The sequence below is a fragment of the Pelodiscus sinensis genome, chromosome 21 (assembly GCF_052426305.1).
Source record: "Pelodiscus sinensis isolate ZL-2025 chromosome 21, ASM5242630v1, whole genome shotgun sequence".
NCBI lineage: Eukaryota > Metazoa > Chordata > Testudines > Trionychidae > Pelodiscus > Pelodiscus sinensis.
The window spans coordinates 11,114,927-11,140,658 of record NC_143072.1 but is presented as its reverse complement, the minus strand read 5'-3'; the positions used below and the strand labels follow the sequence as shown (position 1 = coordinate 11,140,658).

The window sequence follows — 25,732 nt, the reverse complement described above, 5'->3', positions numbered from 1 at the left end:
TATGATCCTGCCTTCCTTCATAAAGTGTTTGGAGACCTACTGGTGAAGAGGGTTTTGTAAGAACTCCCTGAATTTCACTTGTAACTGGGTCAGAATTGGTAGCAAGGTTATCAGATGTTCAGAATCCCTCAAGCCTCCCAAAGGACTGTGTGAATTTGCATACGCTGTCACAGTGTCTCAGGACAGAAAGGCTCCCAGGCAGAAGATGACATTAGAGACCATATGGGAGAGGGGAAAAGCCTTTACCTGACATCCTTCCCCACAGTCATGGCAGCAATCACCTTCTTCACTGCTTCTTTCCTCTTCTCTTTCTTCTCATTGTTGAGCTCAGCCTTCAGTTCAAAGATCTCTCCTGCAAGGAGACAGATGAATCTCAATTTCATGAAGCCAATGGATCTAGCTTCAGGATTATCTGGAAAGTGAGCTGTGCTCTCATCGACACTAGAAAACTGTTTCTATTATCTCCGGGCTAGTGAATGATTCATGAAGTTATAAGAGGCCTCAGAAGACCAGCAGCAGGAGCTGCATGGGGGAAAAATAGAAAGCCACCAAATGGGAGGCCAAAATGTGTTGCCAGTCTCTTCTGCCACAGGCTAAGAGTCAGAACAATTAACCTTTGGAGCAGACCTTGGGGAGAAAGCAACCCGCTATACCCCTACTACCAAACAGCAGTGCAGATGAGCTCCTGGTGGCCTTGAGGACAGTGATCTTAAGAATGGCAGAGGGCAGTGTTCCCTGTAAACTAAGCACTTGAGCAGCTGCCCAGGACTCAGGTGCCACCCAGCTGATTTGCAGGGCACCTTCAGCTGCCCACAGCTTGCAGCAACTGTTCCTACTGGTGGTGCACATCTGCTCATGTCTTGGTACACAACAAAATTTATTCCCCACATGGATGGAAAAAATTAGAGGGAACACTGACTGGTGGGGATGCTGTTCAGAAGAGAAATAAGTTGATCTTCAGTACTCTGGTAATGGCAGGGAGGACATAGCCTCAAAGAAAAAGTTAATAAAAGCCACAATGCATGTTAGAAACTCACCCTATCTGGGGCACCAAACCACCTCACTATATTAGTTGCTGAGAAAGAGCACAAAGAAGCGATCATCTAACAAGGATTAAAAAGAGTGAGGTACAAAAGAGGGAAACACTAGAGGAGAACATGGTTTAGTTTAGCCAAGAATTCTGCCAAGACTTTCCTGTCTTCACTCGTCACTGTTTGCTTCCTGCAAGTTAGGGGAGAGTGGGAGGACACAGACCACAGCGCAATACAAGCAAAGTGTCAAAAACATGGCAGGACAATTTTAGTCAAAAACCAAAACACACCATGGATAAGGTAAAGAGAGAATAAGGAAAGACACTCAAAAAGAATCACATCTGAATTCTGAAACTACCTATAAAACAACTGAAGAGACCTTTCCTGAGATTAATTCGTCCTAAGGGACATTGTTAAGGGCCCAAAAGCAAGCTATTCTGCTGCATCGGAAAGATAGAAAATATGGCAAAAGACTGCCTTGGCTTAACTATGAGATCTTGCATGATCTAAAAATTAAAAAGGAGTCCTATAAAAAATGGAAACTAGGACAAATTACAGAGGATGAATATAGGCAAACACCACAGAAATACAGGGGCAAGATTAGAAAGGCAAAGGCAAAAAATGAGCTCAAACTAGCTAAGGGAATACAGGGAAACAAGAAGACTTTTTATAAATACATTAGAAGCAAGAGGAAGACCAAGGACAGGGTAAGGCCCACTGGTCAGTGAGGAGGGAGAAACAGTAACAGGACACTTGGAAATGGCAGAGATGCTTAATGACTTTTGTTTCGGTCTTCACCGAGAAGTCTGAAGGAATGCCTAACATAGCGAATGCTGGTGCGAAGGGGGTAGGTTTAGAAGATAAAATAAAAAAAAGAGCAAGTTAAAAATCACCTAGAAAAGTTAGATGCCTGCAAGTCACCAGGGCCTGATGAAATGCATCCTAGAATATTCAAGGAGCTCGTAGAGGAGGTATCTGAGCCTCTAGCTATCATCTTTGGAAAATCATGGGAGACAGGAGAGATTCCAGAAGACTGGAAAAGGGCAAATATAATGCCCATTTATAAAAAGGGAAATAAGAACAACCCAGGAAACTACTGACCAGTTAGCTTAACTTCTGTGCCAGCGAAGATAATGGAGCAAGTAATTAAGGAAATAATCTGTAAACACTTGGAAGGTGGCAAGGTGATAGGGAACAGCCAGCATGGATTTGTAAAGAATACATCATGTCAAACCAATCTGATAGCTTTCTTTGATAGGATAACGAGTCTTGTGGATAAGGGAGAAGCGGTGGATGTGGTATACCTAGACTTTAGTAAGGCATCTGATACGGTCTCGCGTGATATTCTTATCAATAAACTAGGCAAATACAACTTAGATGGGGCTACTATACGGTGGGTGTATAACTAGCTGGATAACCGTACTCAGAGAGTAGTTATTAATGATTCACAATCCTGCTGGAAATGTATAACTAGTGGGGTTCCGCAGGAGTCTGTTTTGGGACTGGCTCTGTTCAATATCTTCATCAACAATTTAGATACTGGCATAGAAAGTGCGCTTATTAAGTTTGCAGATAATACCAAGCTGGGAGGGGTTGCGAGTGCTCTGGAGGATAGGGTCATAATTCAAAATGGTCTGGACAAATTGGAGAAATGGTCTGAGGTAAATGGGATGAAGTTTAATAAAGACAAATGCAAAGTGCTCCACTTAGGAAGGAACAATCAGTTCCATACATACAAGATGGGAAGCGACTGTCTAGGAAGGAGCATGGCGGAAAGGGATCTAGGGGTTATAGTGGACCACAAGCTGAATGAGTCAACAGTGTGATGCTGTTGCAAAAAAAGCAAACATGATTCTGGGATGCATTAACTGGTGTGTTGTGAGCAAGACACGAGAAGTCATTCTTCTGCTCTACTCTGCGCTGGTTAGGGCTCAGTTGGAGTATTGTGTCCAGTTCTGGGCACCGCATTTCAAGAAAGATGTGGAGAAACTGGAGAAGGTCCAGAGAAGAGCAACAAGAACGATGAAAGGTCTAGAGAATATGACCTATGAAGGAAGGCTGATAGGATTGGGTTTGCTTAGTTTAGAAAAGAGAAGACCGAGGCGGGACATGATAGCAGTTTTCAGGTATCTAAAAGGGTGTCATAAGGAGGAGGGAGAAAATGTGTTCGTCTTGGCCTCTGAGGATAGAACAAGAAGCAATGGGCTTAAACTGCAGCAAGGGAGGTTTAGGTTGGACATCAGGAAAAATTTCCTAACGGTCAGGGATGTCAAACACTGGAATAAATTGCCCAGGGAGGTTGTGGAATCCCCATCTCTGGAGATATTTAAAAATAGGTTAGACAAATGTCTATCAGAGATGGTGTAGACCATATGTGGTCCTGCCATGAGGGCAGGGGACTGGACTCGAACTCTTGAGGTTCCTTCCAGTCCTAGTATTCTATGATAGCTGGTTTGGGAAGACAAGACATCACTGTCATCAGAATACATAAGCCACCTAACAAGGACATATAGCATAGCAGGAGTCACAGGAAACTTTGTGGTATCAACTTTCATGGAGGATCAAAGCACCCCTGACAGTGTTACACTAACCCAAACCTCTGCTGCACACAGACCCATGGTGTCCAACCAGTTCTGAAGCAGTAGCCATTATAGTGGCTACAACTAGAGCAAACTATAGTCACACACTATTGGCCAACTAGCCACATTGTTCAAGCCACCTAGCCACACTCAACCAGCCAAACAGCTATATGTGGCTAGTGGCTAGCATGTTGGACACCATGGGCATAGACCAATGCAGGCAAACTACTGTAGGATTCTCCGTCAGACCCATGATTGCAATACATAAAGGCTGAATGGTTTGAGAGGTGCCTGTCCTTCAGATGTTTGTAGGGATCTAAAACTATGAAGCAGAGCCAAAAGATTTTGAGACATAGCATAGGGGGTGGCCTTTAGCATAGGAACAAGGACATGGCTTGTCAATCTGAAAGCATGACAGAAAACAGCAATGAGAACAAAGCTGCATTTTTCATCCCTGAAGATCGAATGGTTTCTCTTGAGCACTGCTCAAACAGGAGAAGGAGTGGTCAAGCCAGCAGTCTACATGTGACAACAATCCGTTTGGGATGGAAAAGTTGGGTTGCTGATTCCATCATGCCAAATGGCAAGTGGAGGAAATGGAGGTTATTATGAATACCGCAAACATACTATGGCAAGAGATTTCAAAACCACTAAGAACACATTGAGGAAACTGATTTGTTAGCATCAGACACTATTGCTAATCATGTTTAAAAACCAGTAATGCAATATGGGCCAGCGATACCTGATTGTCATTTCATACCAACTCATTTGAAAGAAGACTGCAGTCAATATCCTTAAAGACGTTTGATTCCAAATGACATTTTTAGGATAGTCTAGCAGGTAGTCATCTCTGGAAAAAAGACCAACGCAGACTAGCACACTGAGAGACAAGAGAGGTACATAAATCCTACTCCTATCCCTAAACATTAGCTCAGTTCTTGAAGTTTAGCATTAGCAAGTGCCATTTAAGTCACAAACACACTGGGTGCCAAGAGCTTTGATCAGGCAAGATGAGGAAGTCATGAACGCACTGCAGAGATGATAGACAAACTACGTGCCCTTCTCTTCCTCTGATGGGCTATTAAGTTAGCAAGCCATAATTTCTACAGGAAACATCAGCAGCTGAACTGACTTGTAGAAAGATGCATTAAAAGTGCTGCATTATAAAATAATTCTATAGAGCTGTAAATTCACATGATGTTTTACAGAGTAAGGTTTGTTCCTTGTGCTAGTACCGATGACCAAGGTCTTTAGAAAAGAGCAAAGTTACTGTTCTGAAAAACATGGTTGCTTCCATCACCAGCCATCTGCTAAGACATGCAGTTCATAATTAAAGTTAAACCATATTAAATCCCTGTACAGATGCTCTTACTCAGAATTCAAGTGGCCTTAATTGATGGTAAAGCCATCTAAACTGATGTTAAAATCAAATTAAGACCACTTTAATTCGGAGTAAGAGCACCTGTAAAAGTATCTACTGCAGTTTAACTAAACCACTTTACATTCGCACCTTTTGTTAATCTGAATTAAATTTCCTGAGAATCCCTGTGCAGACAAACTCATAAAAAGAGGGGAATTATTTTGTTTCCATAGGGTGCTTACTCTAAAGCATAATGACCACACAAAAGGCAATGGTGACCATTCCACAGAAACATCCAGACATTTAAGCACTGGAGAAAGAGGTAGACAATTAACATTCTGCTCCTACCCACACTGACCCCAGACACAATAAAATGCAGAATCCGTTCTGGAGGGTTTGGAGACTTCATGTTCCAGATTTACTACTAGTCCTTTAGGCCAGAGTTGACTTCACAGTAATGGCCTAAGGAAATGCCTCCCTGAAATGGGCATCATGGCTACTTTAATGCCCATAATCCACAATATTTCAAAAACACTACCCCTTTTCAACAAGGTGCTATGGATGATCATTAGTGTTACAACCACGGTAACAGTGAAGTCAAGGGAGAATCATTGACTGGGGTGAGGCGCTTGGTTGGGATAGGGATGATTTGGGCATATGATTCCTCTTGTAAACTTCACCATAGCTCTTGAGAAGGCAACAAAGACCCACAACTTTTTAGAAAGAAGCCTGTTGTGAGTTCATAAGAAGCCTTCCAAATGGCTAAAAACGTGCATGTATAAACACCAAGGCCCTTCAGTCCTACTCTTCCCAATCAGCAAACCCAAGCAGACTTCTAGTTGTCTGACTGAAAACTGTCCATGGTCCTGAAACCTTCAACGTAACCCTAACAAATCAGACAAATTGTTGTGCATTTCCAATCTCCAAATTTTGCTGCCATGGTACTCGGGAAAATCAGGAGTCAGGAAAGGTAAGTTGGGCCATCAAGTCTGCATACTGCACTTATTTAGCATTTCAGCCCCACCTTTTGACACCACCACAGAAAAGGGGATGTAGTGAGAGGAGGAGGGGCTCAAAGACTGTTTCCTGGCCTACTTTTGAAGTACTCCCTTGATATGAGAGAGAGAGAGAGAGAGAGAGAGAAATGGGGACAAATTTAATAGAAAAGCACAAATTCTTCCAAGTGGAATTCAAAAAAGCTACTTTGAAATTATAGCCACAGAGCATCTCCAGGAACCTCCAAAGTTCTGTGCGAGTTTAAAGCTAACCTTTTTTATTGGTTGTGAAATACTTGGAGTCCGTCATGGTTCTGGTTCCTTAGCACACCTGCAAGAACAATGAACATTTGAACAGAAGTTGCAGCTTCTGTTGACCCACTATTCAAAGCATGCATTCAAGAAAAACAATGGGATCCCAAAAGGGAAAAAGCAAGGGTTCTGTATACCCAATTTCAAAGGTTTAAAAACCATGTTGCCATGCCAACTAATAATATAATACTGGATTTTTAAAAAATACGTTTCAACTGAAGTTTGGTGGCAAAACACAGCAGGTGGTTTCTGATAGGGTAGGAAAGGAGTTCAACAATTTCCCATGTTTTTTCAATCCTCCCTGGTGAGGATGTTTTTAATTATACTGAGGAAAAGGACCTTTGAGTGCTTTCCACATATTTCAACCTTCCTCTCCCCGCCCCCAATACCACACAAAATAGACGTTATATTTAAGTGTGCATTTATGGAAATAGATTTGTGTTTCAGAACCACCCATTTCAGACAATGGAGGGACATAAATAAGGAAAGGGTAGCGCTCCCCCTACTGATGCATTCTGGGGCTGCATCCCAGAAGGAATTGCAAAACCGACTGTTCCCCACACACTCCACAAAACCATTTTTTCCTCGTTCTTCATAACGAAGCATCGATTTTCACAACAGTGTTTTACAAGAAACTCATGGAAGCTTGAAGCTGAAATCTTTTCCGCCTCACCATCCCATCTGCATTGGTGTGTTACTACAGGGCTGAACTGCAACCTCAGTGTGTTGCTATAGGTGTGTTGGGTGTCGGGATAAAGTTGCATAGGCACGTTGGTCTGTTACTGGAGGACTGTAGTCAGAATAGCTTCTTGAACACTTGCACATTTGTTTCACAAAACTGAGTGGATTACCAACATGATGTACAAATTACCAGGACTTTATATTAGGGATGTTAAAGACTAGTTTTTTGACTAATCAATATCCCCCCTTTCTGCCTCTATGAGAGAGAAGCAGCAAAGGGGGGGTGAGGGTACTTCAAAGTGGCAGTGCCGCACAGTGGCGCTGCCACTTTGAAACCCCAAGGCGGCCGCTGCATAGCTGATCCATGGACTCCCCAGCTGACCCTGGGTTCCATGTGGCATGCAGCATAGCTGTCAACCCAGGCCAGAGAAAAGATCAACTCTGACTTGAAGTTCTTTACCTGAGATAAGAACAGCTGTTTAGGGTATGAATTAGCACAGTGGTCCCTACCCTTTTGTGGCTGCTGGGCCCCCGGGGATGGGGCTGCTCACGCACGCGCCGCGTGCCCGGGGCAGGGCCACGCATGCACCCAGGGCCTGCACCGCGCATATGCCACACGCCCGGAGGTAGGGCCACCCACGCGCCCTGCGCCAGGCACCGCACATGTGCTGTGCACCCGGGGCAGGGGCCACCCACGTGCCCTGCACCTGGGGCTGGCACCGCGCATGTGCCGCACACTCGGAGCAGGGCTACTCATGCACCCAGGGCCTGCACCACGCATGTGCCACACACCTGCAGACAGGGGCACCCATGCGCCCTGCGCCCAGCACCACCCATGTGCCGCACGCCCGGGGCAGGAGCCAGCCCAGATATTTCGGCGGGCATACATAAATGCCCTGGTGGGTGCCATGGCACCTGCAGGCACCGCGTTGGGGACCACTGAATTAGCACATAAACACACTTTAACATCCCTACTTGTTAAGTAATTGTGTAACCACTGAACATTTCTGCGGTTATGTATGGCCTAGGGGGAAGTCAGCTCCCTACACATACCAGCCATAATGGCCACCCCAGGCTGCTGCCTCTGATACAGAAGCAGCAGCGCAAGAGGGCAGGTGGCTTCCCATGCATACTGTGTGTGAGGGTTAATCCACTGAGCCCAGGCTCATCAGTTAGCCATGTTACACGATTACACTTTCACATCCCTAGTAACAAGTTTCTTAGTGGATTAGAACTAGCTAGGTGGTTTTTTTTTATTTAGTAATTTACTTCGATCTGTTTTCACTTGCAACCACTTAAATTCTACTTTTTGTACTTAATAGAAACATTCCTGTTTATCAAGTCCAGTGTAAATACCTGTTACGGGGGGCGGGAGGGGGGAAAATTGTGCATCTCTTTTTCACTGATGAAGTGGGAGGACCTTATGAGCTTTCACTGTGTAAAAATTTTACAGCGCAAGACAGATTTATGTGGGGTTTGGTCCCTTTTGGGGGTTGGTTTCCTGGGTGCTGAGCCCTCCCCCCCGAGCTGAACATGTTCAATGTCTGTGTTGCTCTACAGGGGGTGCTAAGCCTTGTCTGGGGAAGACTAGAGGGTCTGGCTCAGCAGGACATGGTGATGGGGAGCCCCAGAGAACAGAAAGGCAGGTGACAGTAGCATAAGCAGTACACCCAAGGGGACTTCTGTGATTCAACTCATCCCACTATCTCTGTCCCGCCCAAAACCCAGCAGGCCAGCATCACTTCCTGTTTGTGCTGTTCATGAGGTGGGGGAGGCGGGGGAAGGTTAACCTGGGGACCCTAAACATATCCTCTTTTGGAATTTCTGATGCTATTGAACCCCCTTTCCCTGATATTTTGCTTATCTTTTCAACTCCCTGATCAGATCTTGCCTGTGGTGTTCGTACAGGTGTATCCATTCACACCCCAGCAACTACAACAACATGACCTTGATCAGGATTGTTCACGTTGGTTCTGCTACTGCCTTGCCAATAAGCTAGCTTTGTGTCTGGGAGCAGCAACACAAGCGGCAATGTTTAAAGACAGGGACAGAGGAGAAAGATACTCAAAAAGCCCAGGCTATGGCACCATTCTGAATTTAAATACCTGAAGCTTACCACTGTTGGCAGCAATCCCCACAGCTTTCCGAGAGAGGAAATTGCTATTAGCCTCATTTCGTAATTAAAAATGCAGCCTATTTGCAGCTGCAATTCTATTGCAGCTTCACAGCTTAGCCTAGTTTGAAAGAGGACTTTGTCTTTCACTTACTAAAGCATCAAGCACAACACCATTGTTATGAGCACTAATGTAGCTCTTGCACTATGCTGTAGTTTTCTTATGCACAGGGATCTTTCACTTTGGCCAGAACCGCCACTGATTCAGTCTGCCATTCTAATAATGGCTAATACCTGGCTATTTAAGGCAAGGCCAAAAATCCAATAATGCACTGAGATGGGGCACCTGCCCTGCTCTGGCCTAAGAAGGGTTAAATCCAGCCTTGGAAGAGGGCTGGGGCTGTGGAGCCAGCAGCTATGGCTGTATAAATGAGGGCTCCTAGAGGGGAGGAGACACACACTCTTGCTCCAGCTGTGGAGCAGAAGAGACCTGGCTGCCAGGGAAGCTATAGAAGCTTCCTGACACAGGCCAGGGCTAGGGAGCTCTGAACAGGCAAACTTCCTGGCTGAGGCCTCTCTCTCAAGGCCTGAGTGTCCTAGGACTGAAAGAGAGCCAGAGCAGCAGAAGGCATTAGGTCCACCCCCTTGCCAATGATGAGTGGCCATTTCAGACTTCAGTTTGCCCAGAAGTAGGGTCTAGATGCCAACTGGCAGTGGGTCACTGAGGCAAGGTGGGCACAGGGTCTTGGGGTTCCCTGAAGGGAGGGCCTCACAGTGTGGAAGTACTGCAGTAAGACAGGACCCAGAGGAAAGGGCTCTGCAGTCTGGGAGGAACATGGGAACAGATACATGATGGAAAACAGATTAACAGGAAGGTGAGACACCGACTGGAAGGGGGCGCGCCAGTGCCAACAGGAGCTAATCCCTGAGGCTATGTCTACACTCACAGCTTCTTGCACAAGAAATATGCAAATGAGGCTAAGCGTGGAATATCACTGAGCTTCATTTGCATACCTAATGAGCCACCATTTTTGCAAGAGAGGCTCTTGCGCCAGAAGCAACTGTCTACACTGCCCCTTCTTGCGCAAGAAAAACCTTCTTGCACAATGCTGCTACACTGATTATTTTCAGGAATAACGGCATTGTGCAAGAGGGTTTTTCTTGCGCAAGAAGGGGCAGTGTAGACCGCTCCCTCTGGCGCAAGAGCCTCTTTTGCAAAAATGGTGGCTCATTAGTTATGCAAATGAGGCTTGGCAATATTCCACACTTTGCCTCATTTGCATATTTCTCATGCAAGAAGCTGCAAGTGTAGACATAGCCTGAGTGTCCAGCAGGAACCACTGCGGTGGTGAGTAACACAATGTTACATGCAAATTTAACTAATTGTGCAATGCTACACAGAGGAGGAAAATGCCTTGCTAAACTTCACAGGAGACCTTTATGCCCTGAAGCCCGAGATTTCATTAGCCTTATTATTTTAGCTTGCTTGGTTACAAATGTCATTAGCACTCATAAAATTACTCAACTCTGATTTAAATCTAGTCACAGTATGTGTCCTAATGACCTCCTGATTTGGCAGATTACAAACAACATTTATGACTATTATTTTAATAAGCACCATCACCACAATACTCTAAATACAATACAAGACTGCCTTTCCCCAGGGTGCAGAGTATTGTATTTCACTATGTTGGAGCTAGCTTCAGACATGCTGTCAAAGGCAATTTCCCACTGGTGCTCAGTATAATCTAGTTTACTAAGAAACCCATTATAGGGCACAGTGAGTCTCAAGTGAAACCTAAGAAACAAAGAGCAATGTGAGAGCAGTGATTCACAAATGACAATGGTTTCAAATAACCATCAAGGAAATACACAGATCAAACCAAGAGGAGAGTTGAAAAATTTTTCAAGATGGAAAACAGGGATTTTTATGAGCAAGAGCTGAGGGATGTTTAAAGAAGACTGAGGCTGTAAAGATGAGCGATCAAGCTCATCTTTGTGCTCTTGCAACCCAGTTGGTATCCAACCAGCACCTGCTCAGCTCAAACAAGTAAACTGGGAATGATTTTGAGGTTTGCAGCAAGAGGCCTGTGCTCACCCCAGATAAGAAAAGAACATGACAAGGAAATACCCCGCGGGCTCGGCTCTGCTCTGAGCGCGCTGCTGGTTCACACGCATGCGGTTCCTTTCAGCCTCCGAAATTCACAAGGAGACTGAACCAGAGGGGTCTCACCCCGTGGCACACGCCCTCCCGCACAACAGCCTCCAAGCAGCGCGGGGCTCGCACCCGCCACACCCCGGCCCTGACCGCCCAGAACCGGGGCGGGCGCGGGCTCCTCTTGTGCCCGGCCCCGGGGCCCCTCGGGGCGGGGCCGCTCGCCTCAGGGGGCCCCAGGGAAAGAGTCGGGGGCTCAGACCGGGGGGGTAACCTGGGGGCCGCTACAAACGCTCCGGAGTCCGCCCGTCTCCCGGTGACACCCGACAAGGCGCCGGGCCCCCAGGAGCGGGGCTGGAGACAAAGGGGACCCGCCCCCCAGCGGGGCCGCGCCCTGCGGACCCGCCCCCTCGGCCTCCTCAGAGCCCCCCAAACCCGCGGGCTGCTCCACGGCGGGGCCCGCTCACCGGGCGTCGGGCGCGGTCCGGGCGCGGCGCGGGGCGGGGCGGGGCGGCCGAGACTCTCACACCGCTGCGGAGGAGGCGGTGGCCGGGAACCGGAAGCGGAGCGGCTCAGGGCGATAGAGTTCTACCCTCCCCCCGCCTAGCGCCTACGCGCCGCCGAAGCCATAGAGACGCGGCTGTGGGCAAAGAGCGCCGCCTCTTGCCCCCCCACTTCCGGTCCGGGCGACCCGGCCCCGGGGTAAGTGTGCGGCCGGGAGACCCCCCCCAATCGCCCCCCTCCCGCGCCCCGCCTCCCTCCCTCCTCCCCGGGCGTTTGACGTGACTCGCACGCCCCCGGGCTGCCCCTCCCCCAGGGGACTCCAGGAGCCAGCCCAGGGCCCCTCAGCGCCGCCGCGGGGACTCCCAGCGCTGCTGGGCACGGCGGGTCCCGCGGCGCACCCCTAGGGTGGGGCACGTCACCGCACCTGCCCCGCCCGCAGCCCGCTGCCTTGAGCTGAGAGGGACAAACCTCCCCCCTCTCAGTCCCTGCTGCACGGGGGCGCCATGGCAGAGCGCGGGGCTCACCTCACAGCCGCCTCCGCCAGCGATGACACACCGTCCATCTTTGAGGTGGTGGCCCAGGACAGCTTGATGTCAGCCGTGAGACCTGCACTCCAGCACGTGGCCAAGGTAAAGATGGACCCTCCTCCCCCAGCCCCCCATTAGGGAGGAGGAGGTAGAGCATGAGAAATGTGAATGTGAAAATAGGACTTGAAGTGAGTTTGGTGTTACACCTTTTAACTTGGCCTAATGTCTGTATCCCACCGCGCACTGGTACCTTAGTCTCCACTTAGGAGCTTTTGCATATAGAATTGAAGTCTCATCGACTATTTGGCTCAGTTGCATTTATAAAACATTGGTGCAGTTGTGTTATATTACGGATAGACACTTGCCAGTATTTTCACTGGAAACAAATTGTGGCAGGGATTTTCTACTCCATCCTGCACAGACAAAGCTTTTGTGTCATAATTCTGAAGATAACTGACAGTGTTCCAGCTGAATCATAATTTTAATGTCAGTGTCAAGCATGTACTTGGGGTCAGTTACCTTATCCAGGAGGAGAGGTACAAGCTAATGGTTAAAGCAGTCTCAGGACTCCTGTAGCCTCTTCCTGGCTCTGACATTGATTTTCCAGAGACCTAGGCAAGTCACTTAATTTCTCCATGCTTTGGTTTTTCTCTCTGTAAAATGAGGGATAATACAGACTTACCTCACAGAGAGGTTGAGAGTTGTTTGTCATGTTGGGAAAGCACTTTAGTGACTTGAATGGAAGGTGCTATAAAAAGGCAAAGTGCAGTTTTAGGATACAGAACTCCTATGCCTGAGTAGATGCATTGGCTCAGCCTTGCACAGATTGTAACCTCTCCATGGCTGATACTATAATGGCCCAGGAGCTGAGAATTCTGGACCCCCAGAAACTTAAAGGGCTCCTTTGTGTGGAAAACAAGTCCCTGGGTGGCAGGTATGCGATGTTTCTTTTGTGCTGTCAAAGCATGGGATAAACTGCCTATAATTACTGCACTGATTAGCACCTCCTGTGTTCAGACCACTGTACAAACATAAACTTGTCTTCACAACAATCCTGTGAGGGAGTGAAATGTTCTCTCCAAATGACAATCAAGCAGTGAAGTTAGGTGGCTTGCCAAAGAAACAGATGAAGACAAAAGCAGAAGTAGGACTGACTGGTGCTCAGGTCTTGGCTCCAAGTTTTGTGTTTAGACAAGGGATGTTTAAAATCATGTAACAATGTAATGTACATTTTTCAAAAACTGCTGAGATTTTTTCAGCAGTTACATGGTTAACCAGGCTACAGCCTCCCCAGGAACAAGGGAAGAGGCTTCCCAGGAGCAGAGCCGGCAGCCCTTGCTGTAGCAAAGCCGCCTGCCTGGGAGGCTGAGTGTAACCAACACCGTTAACCGATAAGTAACCACTCAGTTAACCTGTTAGTCATTTACACTTTTACATCCCTAGTTTAGACTGCCTCTTTCTCTAGCACATGCGGGATTAGTGCCCAGGTCGAAGTTCTTCTGACTGTTGCCGATAATGCTAGTTTAGTTCCAGACATGAAGTACCAAGGCATCTATTCTGAACAAATGATCCTGGAGAGAAAACACAAATATACACGGTGCTTTTGAGACCCTGTTTCAGTGAGGATACATATGCAGTCAGATAATATTGTAGGAGACACACTTTCATTATTGGGGAATGTGTCCCCGGTGAAATGCCCTTTACTCACTATGTTGATTTAGATTAATCAACTAATTGAATAGCTCTTGTACATTTCAAAAGCAAAGTGCCAGGAGTGTGGGGCCAACAGGGGACTGTTTTGAGTCCCCAGCTCTCCCCGTAGTGCTTCTACTTTTGAAATGGAGCAAGAGCCCTGCTACATTTCAAAGGCGGAAGTGCTGCCACTTCTCCGCTGTGTCCCTGCCTCTTCTCCCCATGGAGACGGTGCTGGGGGGAACCAGTTTTTAAGCTGGCTGCACACATTGATACCACGTTGCCAGTTGTATACTGGTAACAAACTGAATGATTTAATTTTCCAAAGGACCAAAGTTCTACTAGCCAGTGTTTTATTCTGATCACTGCTCCAGTCTGTTTCTTATACTGGATACATAGACCAGAATTGCTTTAACTGAGTTGCCCTTTGACACTGCTTCCTTCCCTGTTCCACTTATGCTAGGTGCTTGCTGAATCCAATCCTGGCTGCTACGGCTTCCTCTGGCATTGGTTCGATGAGATCTACGCCCTCCTGGATCTGTTGCTCCAGCAGCATTTTCTCACCAAGTGTAGTGCCTCTTTTTCAGAAAACTTCTATGGCCTAAAGAGGATACCATTGCGAGACAGAAAGGGGCTGCAGCAGTTGGCCAGTGCTGGGCTACCAAAGAAGCAACACTGGAAGTCTCTCCTCTTGTTGGTTCTCATTCCCTACCTGAAAACAAAGTTGGAGAAATTGGTCTCCAGTCTGAGGGAAGAGGATGAATATTCCATCCATCCTCCATCATCAGCTTGGAAGCGCTTTTACAGGGCCTTTTTAGCTGCCTATCCCTTTGTAAACATGGCCTGGGAGGGCTGGTTTCTCAGCCAGCAGTTGTGCTACATTCTTGGGAAGGCTCAGCATCATTCCCCACTGCTGGGCCTGGCTGGTGTGCGTCTGGTTAGGTTGACAGCAGAGGACATCCAGGCACTGGAGCAGAAACTAGCAGAAGCGACTGCAGGCCAGCAGGTAGCATGCAGGTAAGTTTCAAAGGAGCCATGTACAGTTTAGAATTCTATGTGGGACTATTTGGAGCTGTCGTTCTATACCCAGATGGTTCTATAGCACAAAACTGTCTCAGTGTACGGGGATCAAAGAGAGCTCCTATAATTTTGAAACGTGTTCAAAGAAGGCCACATTGAGCAGAAGGGAAACAAAGTCAAACATCAGAGGTACCCAGTAGCAAATCTGCCTTAACTTGCATGGGTTCAGTCTCTGTGAACCTATTCAGTCCTTGGGAGCCCTTCTGAGATGGGCCTACCTACCCACTTTGGTGGTAAATTGTCCATTACTGGACTGGGATTAGCAATTCTGTTTCTACAGAAATCCTGCACAGAAGGCACTGAGTTGTGAACACTCCCAGCCTCAGCCTGCTTTGAAACAACAACCCATGAGTGAATTCCTTTGTAGCCCAATCCCGCTCCTTCCCACTAAGAACTACTGGGCCTCAGCCAACTTTCCACATTTCATGCAGGCTGTGATCAAAGAGCAAATTATACATACCTGAAATACCTGTTTTTTGTTTCCGATTCTAAATAACATTGTAAACATCAGGAATGTGTAACAAGCTTTTTTTTTTCCCCCCCTTAAAAAAAAAAGCAGTAGGTGACTAGCCCTGAAGCCTCTTTGATTTGTAGAGCTGGGAATTGCCTCTGAAATTATTGTCTGTCAGCACTGTAGTTTGCAGGCAGGTGACAAGGTGGAGTGCTAATTGTCTACCTGTATCTTACTCCCTTCTGCAGCATTAAGGAGCAAGTGCAATCCACAGTGAAAAAAGCATTGGGAGGTATTGCCGTATCCCTGTCCACCGGCCTCTCCGTGGGTGTGTTCTTCCTGCAGTTTCTGGACTGGTGGTACTCATCTGAGAACCAGGAGACCATCAAATCCTTGACTGCATTGCCTACTCCTCCGCCACCTGTGCACCTGGATCATGGCATACGCTCACCCCTCTTGCCAGCACTTAAGACCGTGTGCCCGTTGTGCCACAAAATCCGAGCCAACGATACAGTCCTTTCCACGTCCGGCTTTGTATTTTGTTATCGCTGTGTCTACACGTATGTCAAGAGTCACCAAAGGTGCCCCATCACGGGCTATGCTACAGAGTTGCAGCACCTAGTCAAACTGTACTCCCCTGAAAGTTGACTGCACTGACACTTACAAAGCAGATCCCTAACGGGTTCAAGCACTGCACACTCTAGCTTCTTGAGCACACCTTTTCAGCCAGCCGGACTGTGTCTAACATTGCTAGAGCAGCAAAGGGCACAGTGACAGTCTATTAGCAGAGCAATCAGGCTCTATCCAAGTCTGAGATGCTAGGGCGAGGTTGGCAGATTCAACCAGAAGGCTCTAGTACAAACCACTATCATAGACAGATACAGGCCTAAATGAAGCTCTGCTTGGGTCCAGCCTGGCACTTCCTACATTCTTAAGACTACTTCATCTTGGCATTCACAAGAGAGCTTTTACAGAACAGGGCTGTACCTACCAGTCAGGTTAAGCTGTCCCCCTGCTCCCCTGCAAATCTCCCCTTGGATGGCTCAGGTGAAGTTAGCAAGCCAGGCAATGCTAACAGGAGCAAGCAGACTCCCTTCTTTCTGAATTGGGTTTATTCAGTATGTGACTGAAGCCAGATTAAAATTGGAAACTACCCTGATTCAGATTTACTTTGCTGAATGTATCCTTAAATCTGCTAGTAACTGCTGATGTAGTAAAGCTGGTCCTCTCTGCCTATTTAGCATGATACTAAGATTCATTCCACTTAAGGTTTAAACCACTGCTAACAGGCTCATCTGAAGGCTTATAGTTGCATGGACTGGGTCAAGTTGCAGCTGCTTTCATCATATGATATGGACAGTTGGGGGAGATCATTGATCAAAATAAAAATCACATGTCGGGAACTGTAATCAGAATAGCGCCCTTGTGTTGAAAAGGAGCCATGCATTGGGCTGCAACTTGGCCAGCCTCAATTTAAACTGGCCACACCTAAAACCAAATTAGTATAGCTTCATTTAGCACCTCATGCTGCAATGTCTCCTTTGATCACTAAGCAGCAGGGTATTGAAGTTGACTCCTGGTAATTTTAAAGTTTATCTTGCTTCCACAGCGCTCTGACTGATCTCGGCAAGCAGGACTAATTTTAGCCACTCTGAAAGAGAGTGGGTTTTCATGAAGTGTGTGCTCTGTTGTCTACTGAAACTTCTACAGAGGGCAGCAGTGGACTAGCGCAGCTGGCATGTTATTACAGTTTGTTACAGAACCAGCTGTTTAGCCTTCTGACAACTTGCTGCAAAGAACTTGTCATCTTTCACATTAAGAGCCACACTTTTTTAAATCCTTTGAAGCACAAGAAGAGTCCCAAACTCCTGTATACTGTTAAAATGAAAGCTGTCACTTTAAATACCAGACCCTGGCTAATGGCTACCTCTGCCTTTGGAGGCATGGGCTATTAACATGGGCTGCCTCCACAAATAGTTTTGGGATCTATAAATACAGATACCTCACCTCACCTGAATGAAAGAGGTCATTCAGTGAAAGATTATCCAAGATTGAATAGATTTTACACAGCTTTTAATATAGCTCAGAATTTATATTAATTCATGTCATTCATTACATCTTGCTTCAGCAAATATTTTCCAGCAATTTTTAAAAAATTGATACCTAAGACGCTCCAGGAGAGCAATATAACCGTATGACAGTGGTCTCCAACCTTTTTACACCCCAGATCACTTTTTAAATGACAGAACAAGCCAAGATCTACCACCCACCCCTTCCTCTCTATTCTCCTCCTCTCCATCACTTGCTATCCCCAACCCTTATACTGCTGCTTTTTTCCCCAATTCTTCTGTAAGAAGAGGTTTTTCCAACATTTGGCCTGTCTAGACTGGACCAAATGTCAGAAAAACCCCTTCTTTGGAAGCCCCCTTATTCCTCGTGGAAAGAGGAATATAGGGGTGACCAAAAGAGCACGTTTGCTCTTCCACTAAAAAAAGTGGAAGAACAAACGCATACCTGGATGAAGAAGAGTTTTTCTGGGATATCTCTGGAATCCTGAAAAACTCCTGCAGTCTAGCCGTACCCTCGCTGGATTGAGACAGGATGTGTAGGCTCTGGGGTGGGAATGAGGGATTTGGGTGTGGGAAGGGGTGAGAGGTGCAAGTTCTGGAGGAAATCCGGGTACAGCAGGAGGTGGAGAAGGGGATGCTGGGTTGGGGAGGGGGCTTCAGGCCGGGCAGTGTTGGGGTCAGATGTAGTGTTAAGGTACTAAGCAAGCCACAGGCTTGTGGATATGAGGGTACAGGAATTTGGGTTGGGGTATGTGAGGGGCTCAGGGCAGGGGGTTCCAGTGTATGAAAGGTTCAGGTTTGGGGGAAGGGGGAGTGCAAGAATGTTATGATGCTGTGGGCAGATGGGGGCTTGGCCCCAATTGGGGGTTTGTTGGCCAGGCTTCATTTTTAAATAAAATACTATGTCAAACATAAAAAGTTTCTGCATTGTCTTTATGAGAAGGGCAGGGAACCTGTTTTGTGTCAGGGGTCACTGACCCACACAAAAGTCAGTTGGGGCCACACAGGTGAGAGGCAAAATAAAAACTCCTCCAAAACCCCCACAAGCTTCGTTAATGTGGCCCCAATTGTGCTGGTGGGAGCAGGGGACATGGTATTGTGGAAGGGGGTACCGGGACAGGGGTAGGGTGCCAATGGGTGCTAGGGCAAGGGACAGGGGGGTTGGGGCCAATGGGTGCCGGGGCAAGGGCCTGGGGCAGAGGACAGGGTGCCGGTGAGTGGTGGGGCAGGGGGAGGGGACAGGCACCAGCACCTGGGGATCTTGCAGCTGCAGGCCAAAGTCCAGGAAGTACGTGGGCTGCTCCCCTGAGCCCTAAACAGCACGGTACCTGAAACCCTGGTTCATCACGTCCCTGATGCCTTCCTGTGCAGACTGGGAATGGGGGAAAGGGGGAGTCCCGGACTGCGTCGGCTCCAGCTGACACGCTGGAGACTTTATTCCCCTCTGCCTTCTGGGGGAGGAGGGAGAATGAATCCCAGACTGCGCCAGCCCCACCTAAAATGCTGGTCCATCGCGTGCTGGGGAGTTTGTTCCCTTGCTGCCTTTCTGCGTGCGGGAAAGGGGTTGGGTGTTCAGGACTGCACCAGCTCTGGCTGCTCAGGCAGCACGTGCTGCTGCTGGGTGGGTAGGAGTTAGGTGCAAGCTTCCCGAGCAGTTATGGTGGTCTGGGACTCCCCATTCCCACTCCCCGCCTCCTCTCCGACCCTAATCTGACAAAAATACCACATTGCATTTGATGCTTCAGTTATTCCATTATCCTTCATGTGACCACAGAGCCAACCCTGAAACTGTCATCCAAACCTGAAAGAAAATGAAAGCTGAATTAGAACATAGTTTAGAGATTAACCTTATTAACAGCTGTTGCATAATTTGCTCAATGACAATTTAGCAGCATTTACAAGCTGCAAAAAGGCAAATACAATGATATAACATCCAACATTAAAAGGTGAAAAAAGACAGGACTATGTAGCACTTTAAAGACTAACAAGATGGTTTATTAGATGATGAGCTTTCATGGGCCAGACCCACTAATAAATCATCTAATAAACCATCTTGTTAGTCTTTAAAGTGTGACATAGTCCTGTATTGTTTCAGCTACACCAGACTAACACGGCTACATTTCTATCAACATTAAAAGGGTAAGACAGAACTTAAAGGATTTGAACCTACTTTCACTATATCCTCTGAACTGTCAAGATGTAGCAGTCTCAATTAGAGATGTAATAGTATAATCAATTAACCATTTAAGCAAAAGCTTATAGGTTAATACTCTAGACTACACACATTTTCCCTGCTCCACCATCAGAAATTTTTTTTAGCAGGCTGGCCAGCAGCTTGGCTCAGTCCTGGCTCACACTGGATCCAGGACCTATTGCTGCTGTTGCTGTGGCTTTGCATTTAAAGTGTATTAGGAGTCCAGCAGGCAGCCCGGCTTGTGCTGGGTCCAGGAGCTCACACCCACCCCGGACAGGGGCTGCTGCCACCCTGTGCTGCTGCCTCTATCAGAGGCAACAGCAGTGTGGGGTGACAGGCAGTTGATCCGCAAGGGGAGCTGGCTTTTAAACTAGCTCCCCTAGCAGACCAGTTCCTGCCTGGCACCCTGTGCTGCTGCATCTGCTACAGAGGCAGCAGAGCAGAGCAGCAGGGGGCTCCCCGGGAGTTGGGCTGGAGCACGCTGGCTGCTGGCCCTGCCCCCAGGTACTATCGAATAGTTGAGTAACCAATAAGAATTCATGAGGTTACTCAACTGTTCAATTAACCGACATTTCACATCCCTAGTCCCAACTCAATTGACTGCGTAACGCTTTCTATAAGGAGCTAAAACTGAATTCTAATTCTCCCCACGAAGAGCTGCTGCCAGGTGGCTGCTTAGGCGCACAGTTCAATCAGCCCCACGGGATGCCCACGCGTACTCGGCGGCCGGTTCGTTCCGCAGGGCGGCAGCCAGGCCGGCTCAGAGAGAAGATCTTGTGATCACGCCCTGGTCAGAGCCAGACAAACTGGGCAATACCAGGTCAGAGTCCGCTTCACTCATCATCGCTCCAGGCACCTCTCGCTCTCCCCCGAGCCGAGTGACGGCCCCGCCCCAGCGGCCAGCCCGGCTCCGCGCGAGATCAGCAGCCCCGGGACTGAGCGCGCAGCGACTCACCCTGCCCACGTGGCTCCCGCGCGGCCCGGGGCCCTTGGAACCAGCCCCGCCTCCGCGCGCCCCAGTGACTCGGGTCCCCGGCTCCACGCGGCGCGCAGCCAGGCCGCTCGGCGACCCCGCGCGTGCGTCCCTCCCTCCTCGTAGCCAATCACTGCGCCCCGCCTGGGTCACGGGGGCCGATGACGCGACCAGTGGGCAGAGCTCTGGACGCGCAGTGGGCTATGCTGGGGCGGGAGGATACATGGAGCGCTGGGGGGCGGAGTCTGGGACAAGAGGGAGGGGCCTGGGACAAGGGGTGGGGCACTTGAACAATCTTCACTCTCGTTTTTCTTCTTTTCCTCCTCCCCCTTCCCTTGTTCTCTCTTGGATCTGGACGTGTCTGAAGAAGTGGGTTATGCCCAGGGAAGCTCATGCCATCTCCATGTTTGTGTTTATCATGGCTGTTGCTGGCAATGAAACAGCAGCAGCAGGCCGGGGCTAGGGCAGCTCTGGCAGTGGGGGGGGGGAGGGAGGAGCTGGCTCCCTGCACAGCGGAGGGGCCCAAGTTGCCCACTTACAAGGTGTGGGGCAGGCTGCAGTCTGGCCAGGCAGAGCAGAGACCCTCCCCTCCCCCCCCAGCCAGGACAATGAAGAAGATGAGTTCCCTGCTGTGGCGAAGGCCACCCCACTGCTCCATCCTGGGCAGGAACCTCAGCAACAGGGGGGGCCTCACCTGCGGCTGGGGGTGGAGGTTCATCCTTCTACTCTCAGGTCTGGTCCAGAATCTCTGCTCTCCCCTGCCAGGGCTGCTGCCTCCACCGCTTGCCCCTGCAGGAACAGAGGCCTTGTCTACACTTCAGAGTTAGGTTAACATACAGCAGCTTATGTCAACCTATCTGCACTACCACTTTGCTCTCGCCGAGGCAAGCACTTCACTGCCCCAACCTTACAACTCCACTTTCCCAGAGGCGCGGGGCATTCGTTGGTGTCATTAGGGGGACTCAGTGTCCCGTACACACTCTGGTTACTTATTGTAAGGGGACTGTTACTCCTTACTAAAACTCTGTGGGAGTTTTTGGTTTGCCAGCTCACAGTATCTGAAGGAGAAGAGTTCATGAGACTGACTGACCCCAGAGACAATGGAAAGCAGCCAACACTCGAGCTCAGCCTGATTGACAGGTTGGACAGGCCAGTGAGGACAGTGAGAGGCCAGGCCCCGTCCTCCCTGTGAGCTGGGATTGTTCTGGCTCTCTCTCTGAACAAGCAAGCTGTGTGCAGAAGTGGTCCTGAAAAGACAGAGAGCTGAAATAGGAGGACAAGCTGTGTGAAGAAGTCCTGCAAAAACAGGGAGCTGATCGACTGCCCTAGCAAAGCAAGCTGTGTGCTGAGGGGCAGTTTTTGCAGAAGCTGAGCCTGACACACACAGCTCAAGAGCGCAGACCCTGTGTTGAGCAGCAGACTGGCAGTGCTCAGAGTGCCAAAAGGAACAGAGAAGCAACGCAAGAAGCTAGAGACTGGCCACACAGCACAGCCTGCAGTTGGATGTGGTGAGCAGCTGGGAACTGCAAAGTGTGGGGAGAGGCTCTGGACTGGGAGAGGGGTCTAGCCACTTAGAGCTTGAGGCTGTGTGGTCACTGCAAGAGCAAATGTGTCCAGCCTGCAGCCCCCTGCAGCACATCCAAGGACTCTAAGGAGCCTCTAAGGAAGAGACTGTGGACTGTCCTTACACTCTGCAGGCTGCTGTTTTGATGTCCCTGTGCTACAGAGCAGGGCTGTGTGTTCTCATTTAACCATTCTCATTTTGTCTTATTCTTTTCTCTTTAATCAGTTGTTGTTTAATAAATTGTATTTGCTTTGAACCTTATGAAGTGATCACTGGGCCAAGAAGGTCTGCAGTGTGAAGAGAGCACCTCGGAGTGGGGACACTCTAACTCCTGCCCCTAGTGACTACAAGGTCAGGGATTAAGCCCCAGGAAACCTGGGCCCAGCCTTGTTGGGGTTTCAAGGGCTCTGCTACTCAGGAGAGTGGAGGGGGAGCCCTCAGGATCAGGGAGCCGTGGGGTAAAGGAAGTGGGAGCGGGGACTCAGATCCTTTCGCTGGTTCATTTCACCGGGGTGTATAGAAGCCAGGAAAGTTCCCCACAATAGCGGGATCATTCCCCCGCTTACATTATGTTTTGTCAATTCTGTAGCACTTGCCTGAGTCAGGAAATTGACAGGAAAGTCTTCCTGCAGTGAACCTCCCACCAGCTCACAGCTCCGGCCCATCAGCCTGGGGTGGATGGGCCTTTCTAACTAGGGCCCTGCTGCTCCCTGGCTCCTGGCTCCAGGCTCCCCTCTTGAGAATCCATCTGCCTCTCTGTCCGACTCCTGGGTGACACCGGGGAGCCGGGGGACAGTCAGCCTCCCGGAGCTCCTCACAGCAACCGAGAATCCCAGCAGTAGCTGGGCTCCCAGAAGGGAGCAGAGCTAATAGCATGGGTGGCAGCTAGGGGAGCTCCCCATGCAGCAGAAAGCCTGGGCTCTCAGCCCCCCATGCTGCCCTGTGGGGGAAGAACTCCTGGCTAGGATGTGCATCACCCACTGATTGTACTCATGCCGACTGTTACCAATCAATATTTTTGTATTGATTTCAGTGTGTTAGGGTTGGTTTGGTGTTTTCCCCCAGTCACTACAGCCTCAAAAGCACCTAGAAGGATCAGTGCTTTATAGACCCCACTAGAGGCCTAGCTGCATCTCAGAGTGCCTAAAAACCTTTGAAACGCTGTCCCTCAGGCACTGGCCTGAGGCCATACAGGAAGTTCAGTGGAAAGTAGAACTCAAGTCTCTGAGGGTATGTCTACACTACAAAGTTAGTTCGAACTAACTTTCCTAGGCGCTACACTAGCGCTCCGTTAGTTCGAACTTAATTCGAACTAACGGAGTGCTTAGTTTGAACTAAGTAAACCTCATTTTACAAGGATTAAGCCTAGTTCGAACTAGCTAGTTGGAATTAAGGGCTGTGTAGACCCTTAATTCGAACTAGTGGGAGGCTAATCCTTCCCAGGTTTCCCTGGTGGCCACTCTGGCCAACACCAGGGAAACTCTATTGCCCCCCTCCCGGCCCCAGAGCCCTTAAAGGGCCACGGGCTGGCTACACAGTTTGTGCCAATTGCAAGGCTGCCAGCACCCGTGCCAGCAGACCCTGCACCTGCCACAGGATGAGCCAGCCATCCGAGGGCTCCCAGCCCTCCACTGCTCCCCAGGACCAGCCTGGCGGCTCCCAGGAGCCTGCCCGGGGGCGCAAAAGGCGGGCGCCCGCCTGGTCAAGTGCGGAGATCGTGGACCTCATCGAGGTTTGGGGGGAAGCCTCCAATGTCCACGATCTCCACACTAGCCACAGGAACGCGGCCATCTACGGCCGCATGGCTGCCAGCCTGGCCGCCAGGGGCCACCAGCGCAGCCGGGAGCAGGTCCGCTACAAAATTAAGGACTTGCGGCAGTCCTACTCCCGGGCCTGCCAGCCAGGGGCCGACCCGGAGGCTTGCCCCCACTTCCACGCGCTGGACCGCCTCCTGGGGGCTCATGCCGTCCCTGCCCCCCGGGACGTGATTGACCCCGGGGCAGAGGGACCGCTCCTGGAGACGGAGGAGGAGGAAGAGGGCTCTGAGAGCCAGGAGCCTGCCGCCAGCCTTCCCAGGACCCAGGACCCCCGAGGCACCCCACAGAGCCGCTTGCCTGCATCATCAGAGGCCGGGGAGGCATCCACCTGTGAGTACCCTCGTGTTCCCCTTATGTGTACGGGGGGCTGGGGCGAGAGGGAGCCCCGGAACCGTGCGCCTGGGCCTTGCCCACCACGGAGCAGCAGCTGGGGATCCTGCAGGGGCCCTGGCCTTGCAGAGGGGAGCTGGGTTTCACACACCTGGGCCCCTGGGGTAATTGACCGCTGGTCTTCTTGCACCACAGCCGCAGCACCTGGGACTGCAGGGCACACCACCCCGCCTGCAGCAGCCGCCCGTGCCCGGCCAAGCAGGACAGCCAGGAACCAGGAGGACTACCAGAGGCGGCACCTCCGGTTCCTGGATCAACAGCTCCGCACCCAGGACCACTGGGTCCAGGAGGACCTGAGGCTGCGCCGGAGGAGTCTGGAGGCCCTGGAGGAGCAGGGCCGTGCCCTGCGAGGCCACCTCCAGAGCCTGCTCGACCGCTTCCCATTTCCTCCTCCCCCTGCTCCCCCTGCTCCCCCTCCCCCTCCTGCTCCCGCTCCTGCTTCCGCTCCTTCTTCCTCCACACCCCCTGTCCCTCCTGCCCCCCCCCTCCACAACCATTTCCCACCGACGCCCCCGGACCCGCAGTGTGGCGAGACGGGAGAGGCAGCCGGACTCCCACCCCTGAGCTTTCCTTTCCCTTCCTCCCTTCCCTCCCCTTCCAGCTCCCTCGTCCCAGGTTTCCCCCTCCGCTCTCCAACCCTCATTCCTCCCTTCCCACACCCAGTTATCTTAAATAAACAGACGTTTTTGTTTCAAAAACAGGTGTCTTTATTTTACAGTAGATAGGGAGGGGAAAGGGGAAGGGGGGTAGGGTGGAAGAAGGCCCCAGTGGGGCATGCAGGGAGAGGTCAGTCCTCCTCCTCCTCCACCAGGAAGCTCTCCCGCAGGGCTTCCCGGATCCGGACGGCCCCCACTGGGCTTCCCGGATGGCGGCGGTGCGGGGCTGACCGTAGTGTACAGCCATGCGGTCAGCCTCAGCCATCCAGGCTGGCAGGAAAGCCTCCCCCTTTCGCTCACACAAATTGTGGAGCACACAACATGCCGCCACCACGGGAGGGATGTTGTGCTCGGCCAGGTCCAGACGGGTGAGGAGGCATCGAAAGCGGGCTTTCAGTCGCCCGAAGGCCCCCTCCACCATGATGCGGGCCCTGGTCAGCCTGGCATTGAAGGCCTGGCGGGAGGGATTGAGGTGCCCCGTGTAGGACTTCATCAGCCACGGCTGCAGTGGGTAGGCGGCATCCCCCACCAGGCACACGGGCATGTCCACGTCCCCGACCTTGATGTGGCGGTCGGGGAAGAAGGTCCC

General features: G+C 50.0%; 2 protein-coding genes, 1 long non-coding RNA gene and 1 other non-coding gene across 6 annotated transcripts in view; 1 reads left to right on the top strand and 3 right to left on the bottom strand.

The window, feature by feature from the left end:
• AP2B1 (adaptor related protein complex 2 subunit beta 1) overlaps positions 1-12,273 on the bottom strand; it is a 103,691-nt gene extending 91,418 nt beyond the window's left edge. The window contains exons 1-3 of one of the 3 annotated variants that reach the window (XM_089772151.1): positions 12,255-12,273; positions 6,239-6,296; positions 247-352 (exon numbers count right to left, since the gene is read on the bottom strand). In XM_089772151.1, coding sequence (XP_089628277.1) covers positions 247-352; positions 6,239-6,275 — 143 coding nt within the window. In that variant the 5' untranslated portion in view covers positions 6,276-6,296; positions 12,255-12,273. Of the gene's footprint in view, positions 1-246; positions 353-6,238; positions 6,297-11,693; positions 11,875-12,254 lie in introns of those variants that run through there. The other 2 variants (XM_075905003.2, XM_075905002.2) reach the window with 2 other exon arrangements.
• PEX12 (peroxisomal biogenesis factor 12) lies at positions 11,959-17,093 on the top strand. Its single transcript, XM_006119607.5, has 3 exons — positions 11,959-12,359; positions 14,413-14,966; positions 15,729-17,093. The coding sequence occupies exons 1-3, from the start codon at positions 12,234-12,236 to the stop codon at positions 16,126-16,128; spliced, it is 1,080 nt and encodes a 359-aa protein (XP_006119669.3). The 5' UTR covers positions 11,959-12,233; the 3' UTR covers positions 16,129-17,093.
• A 443-nt stretch (positions 17,094-17,536) lies between these two features.
• On the bottom strand, positions 17,537-23,460 carry LOC112545208 (uncharacterized). The gene is made up of 2 exons (XR_003088675.3): positions 20,699-23,460; positions 17,537-19,350 (listed from the first exon to the last, which is right to left on the bottom strand). It is a non-coding gene; the product is annotated as an uncharacterized LOC112545208 (long non-coding RNA).
• Positions 20,500-20,592, bottom strand: LOC112545212 (Z30 small nucleolar RNA). The gene has a single exon (XR_003088679.1). It is a non-coding gene; the product is annotated as a Z30 small nucleolar RNA (small nucleolar RNA).
• Positions 23,461-25,732: the final 2,272 nt, after the last annotated feature.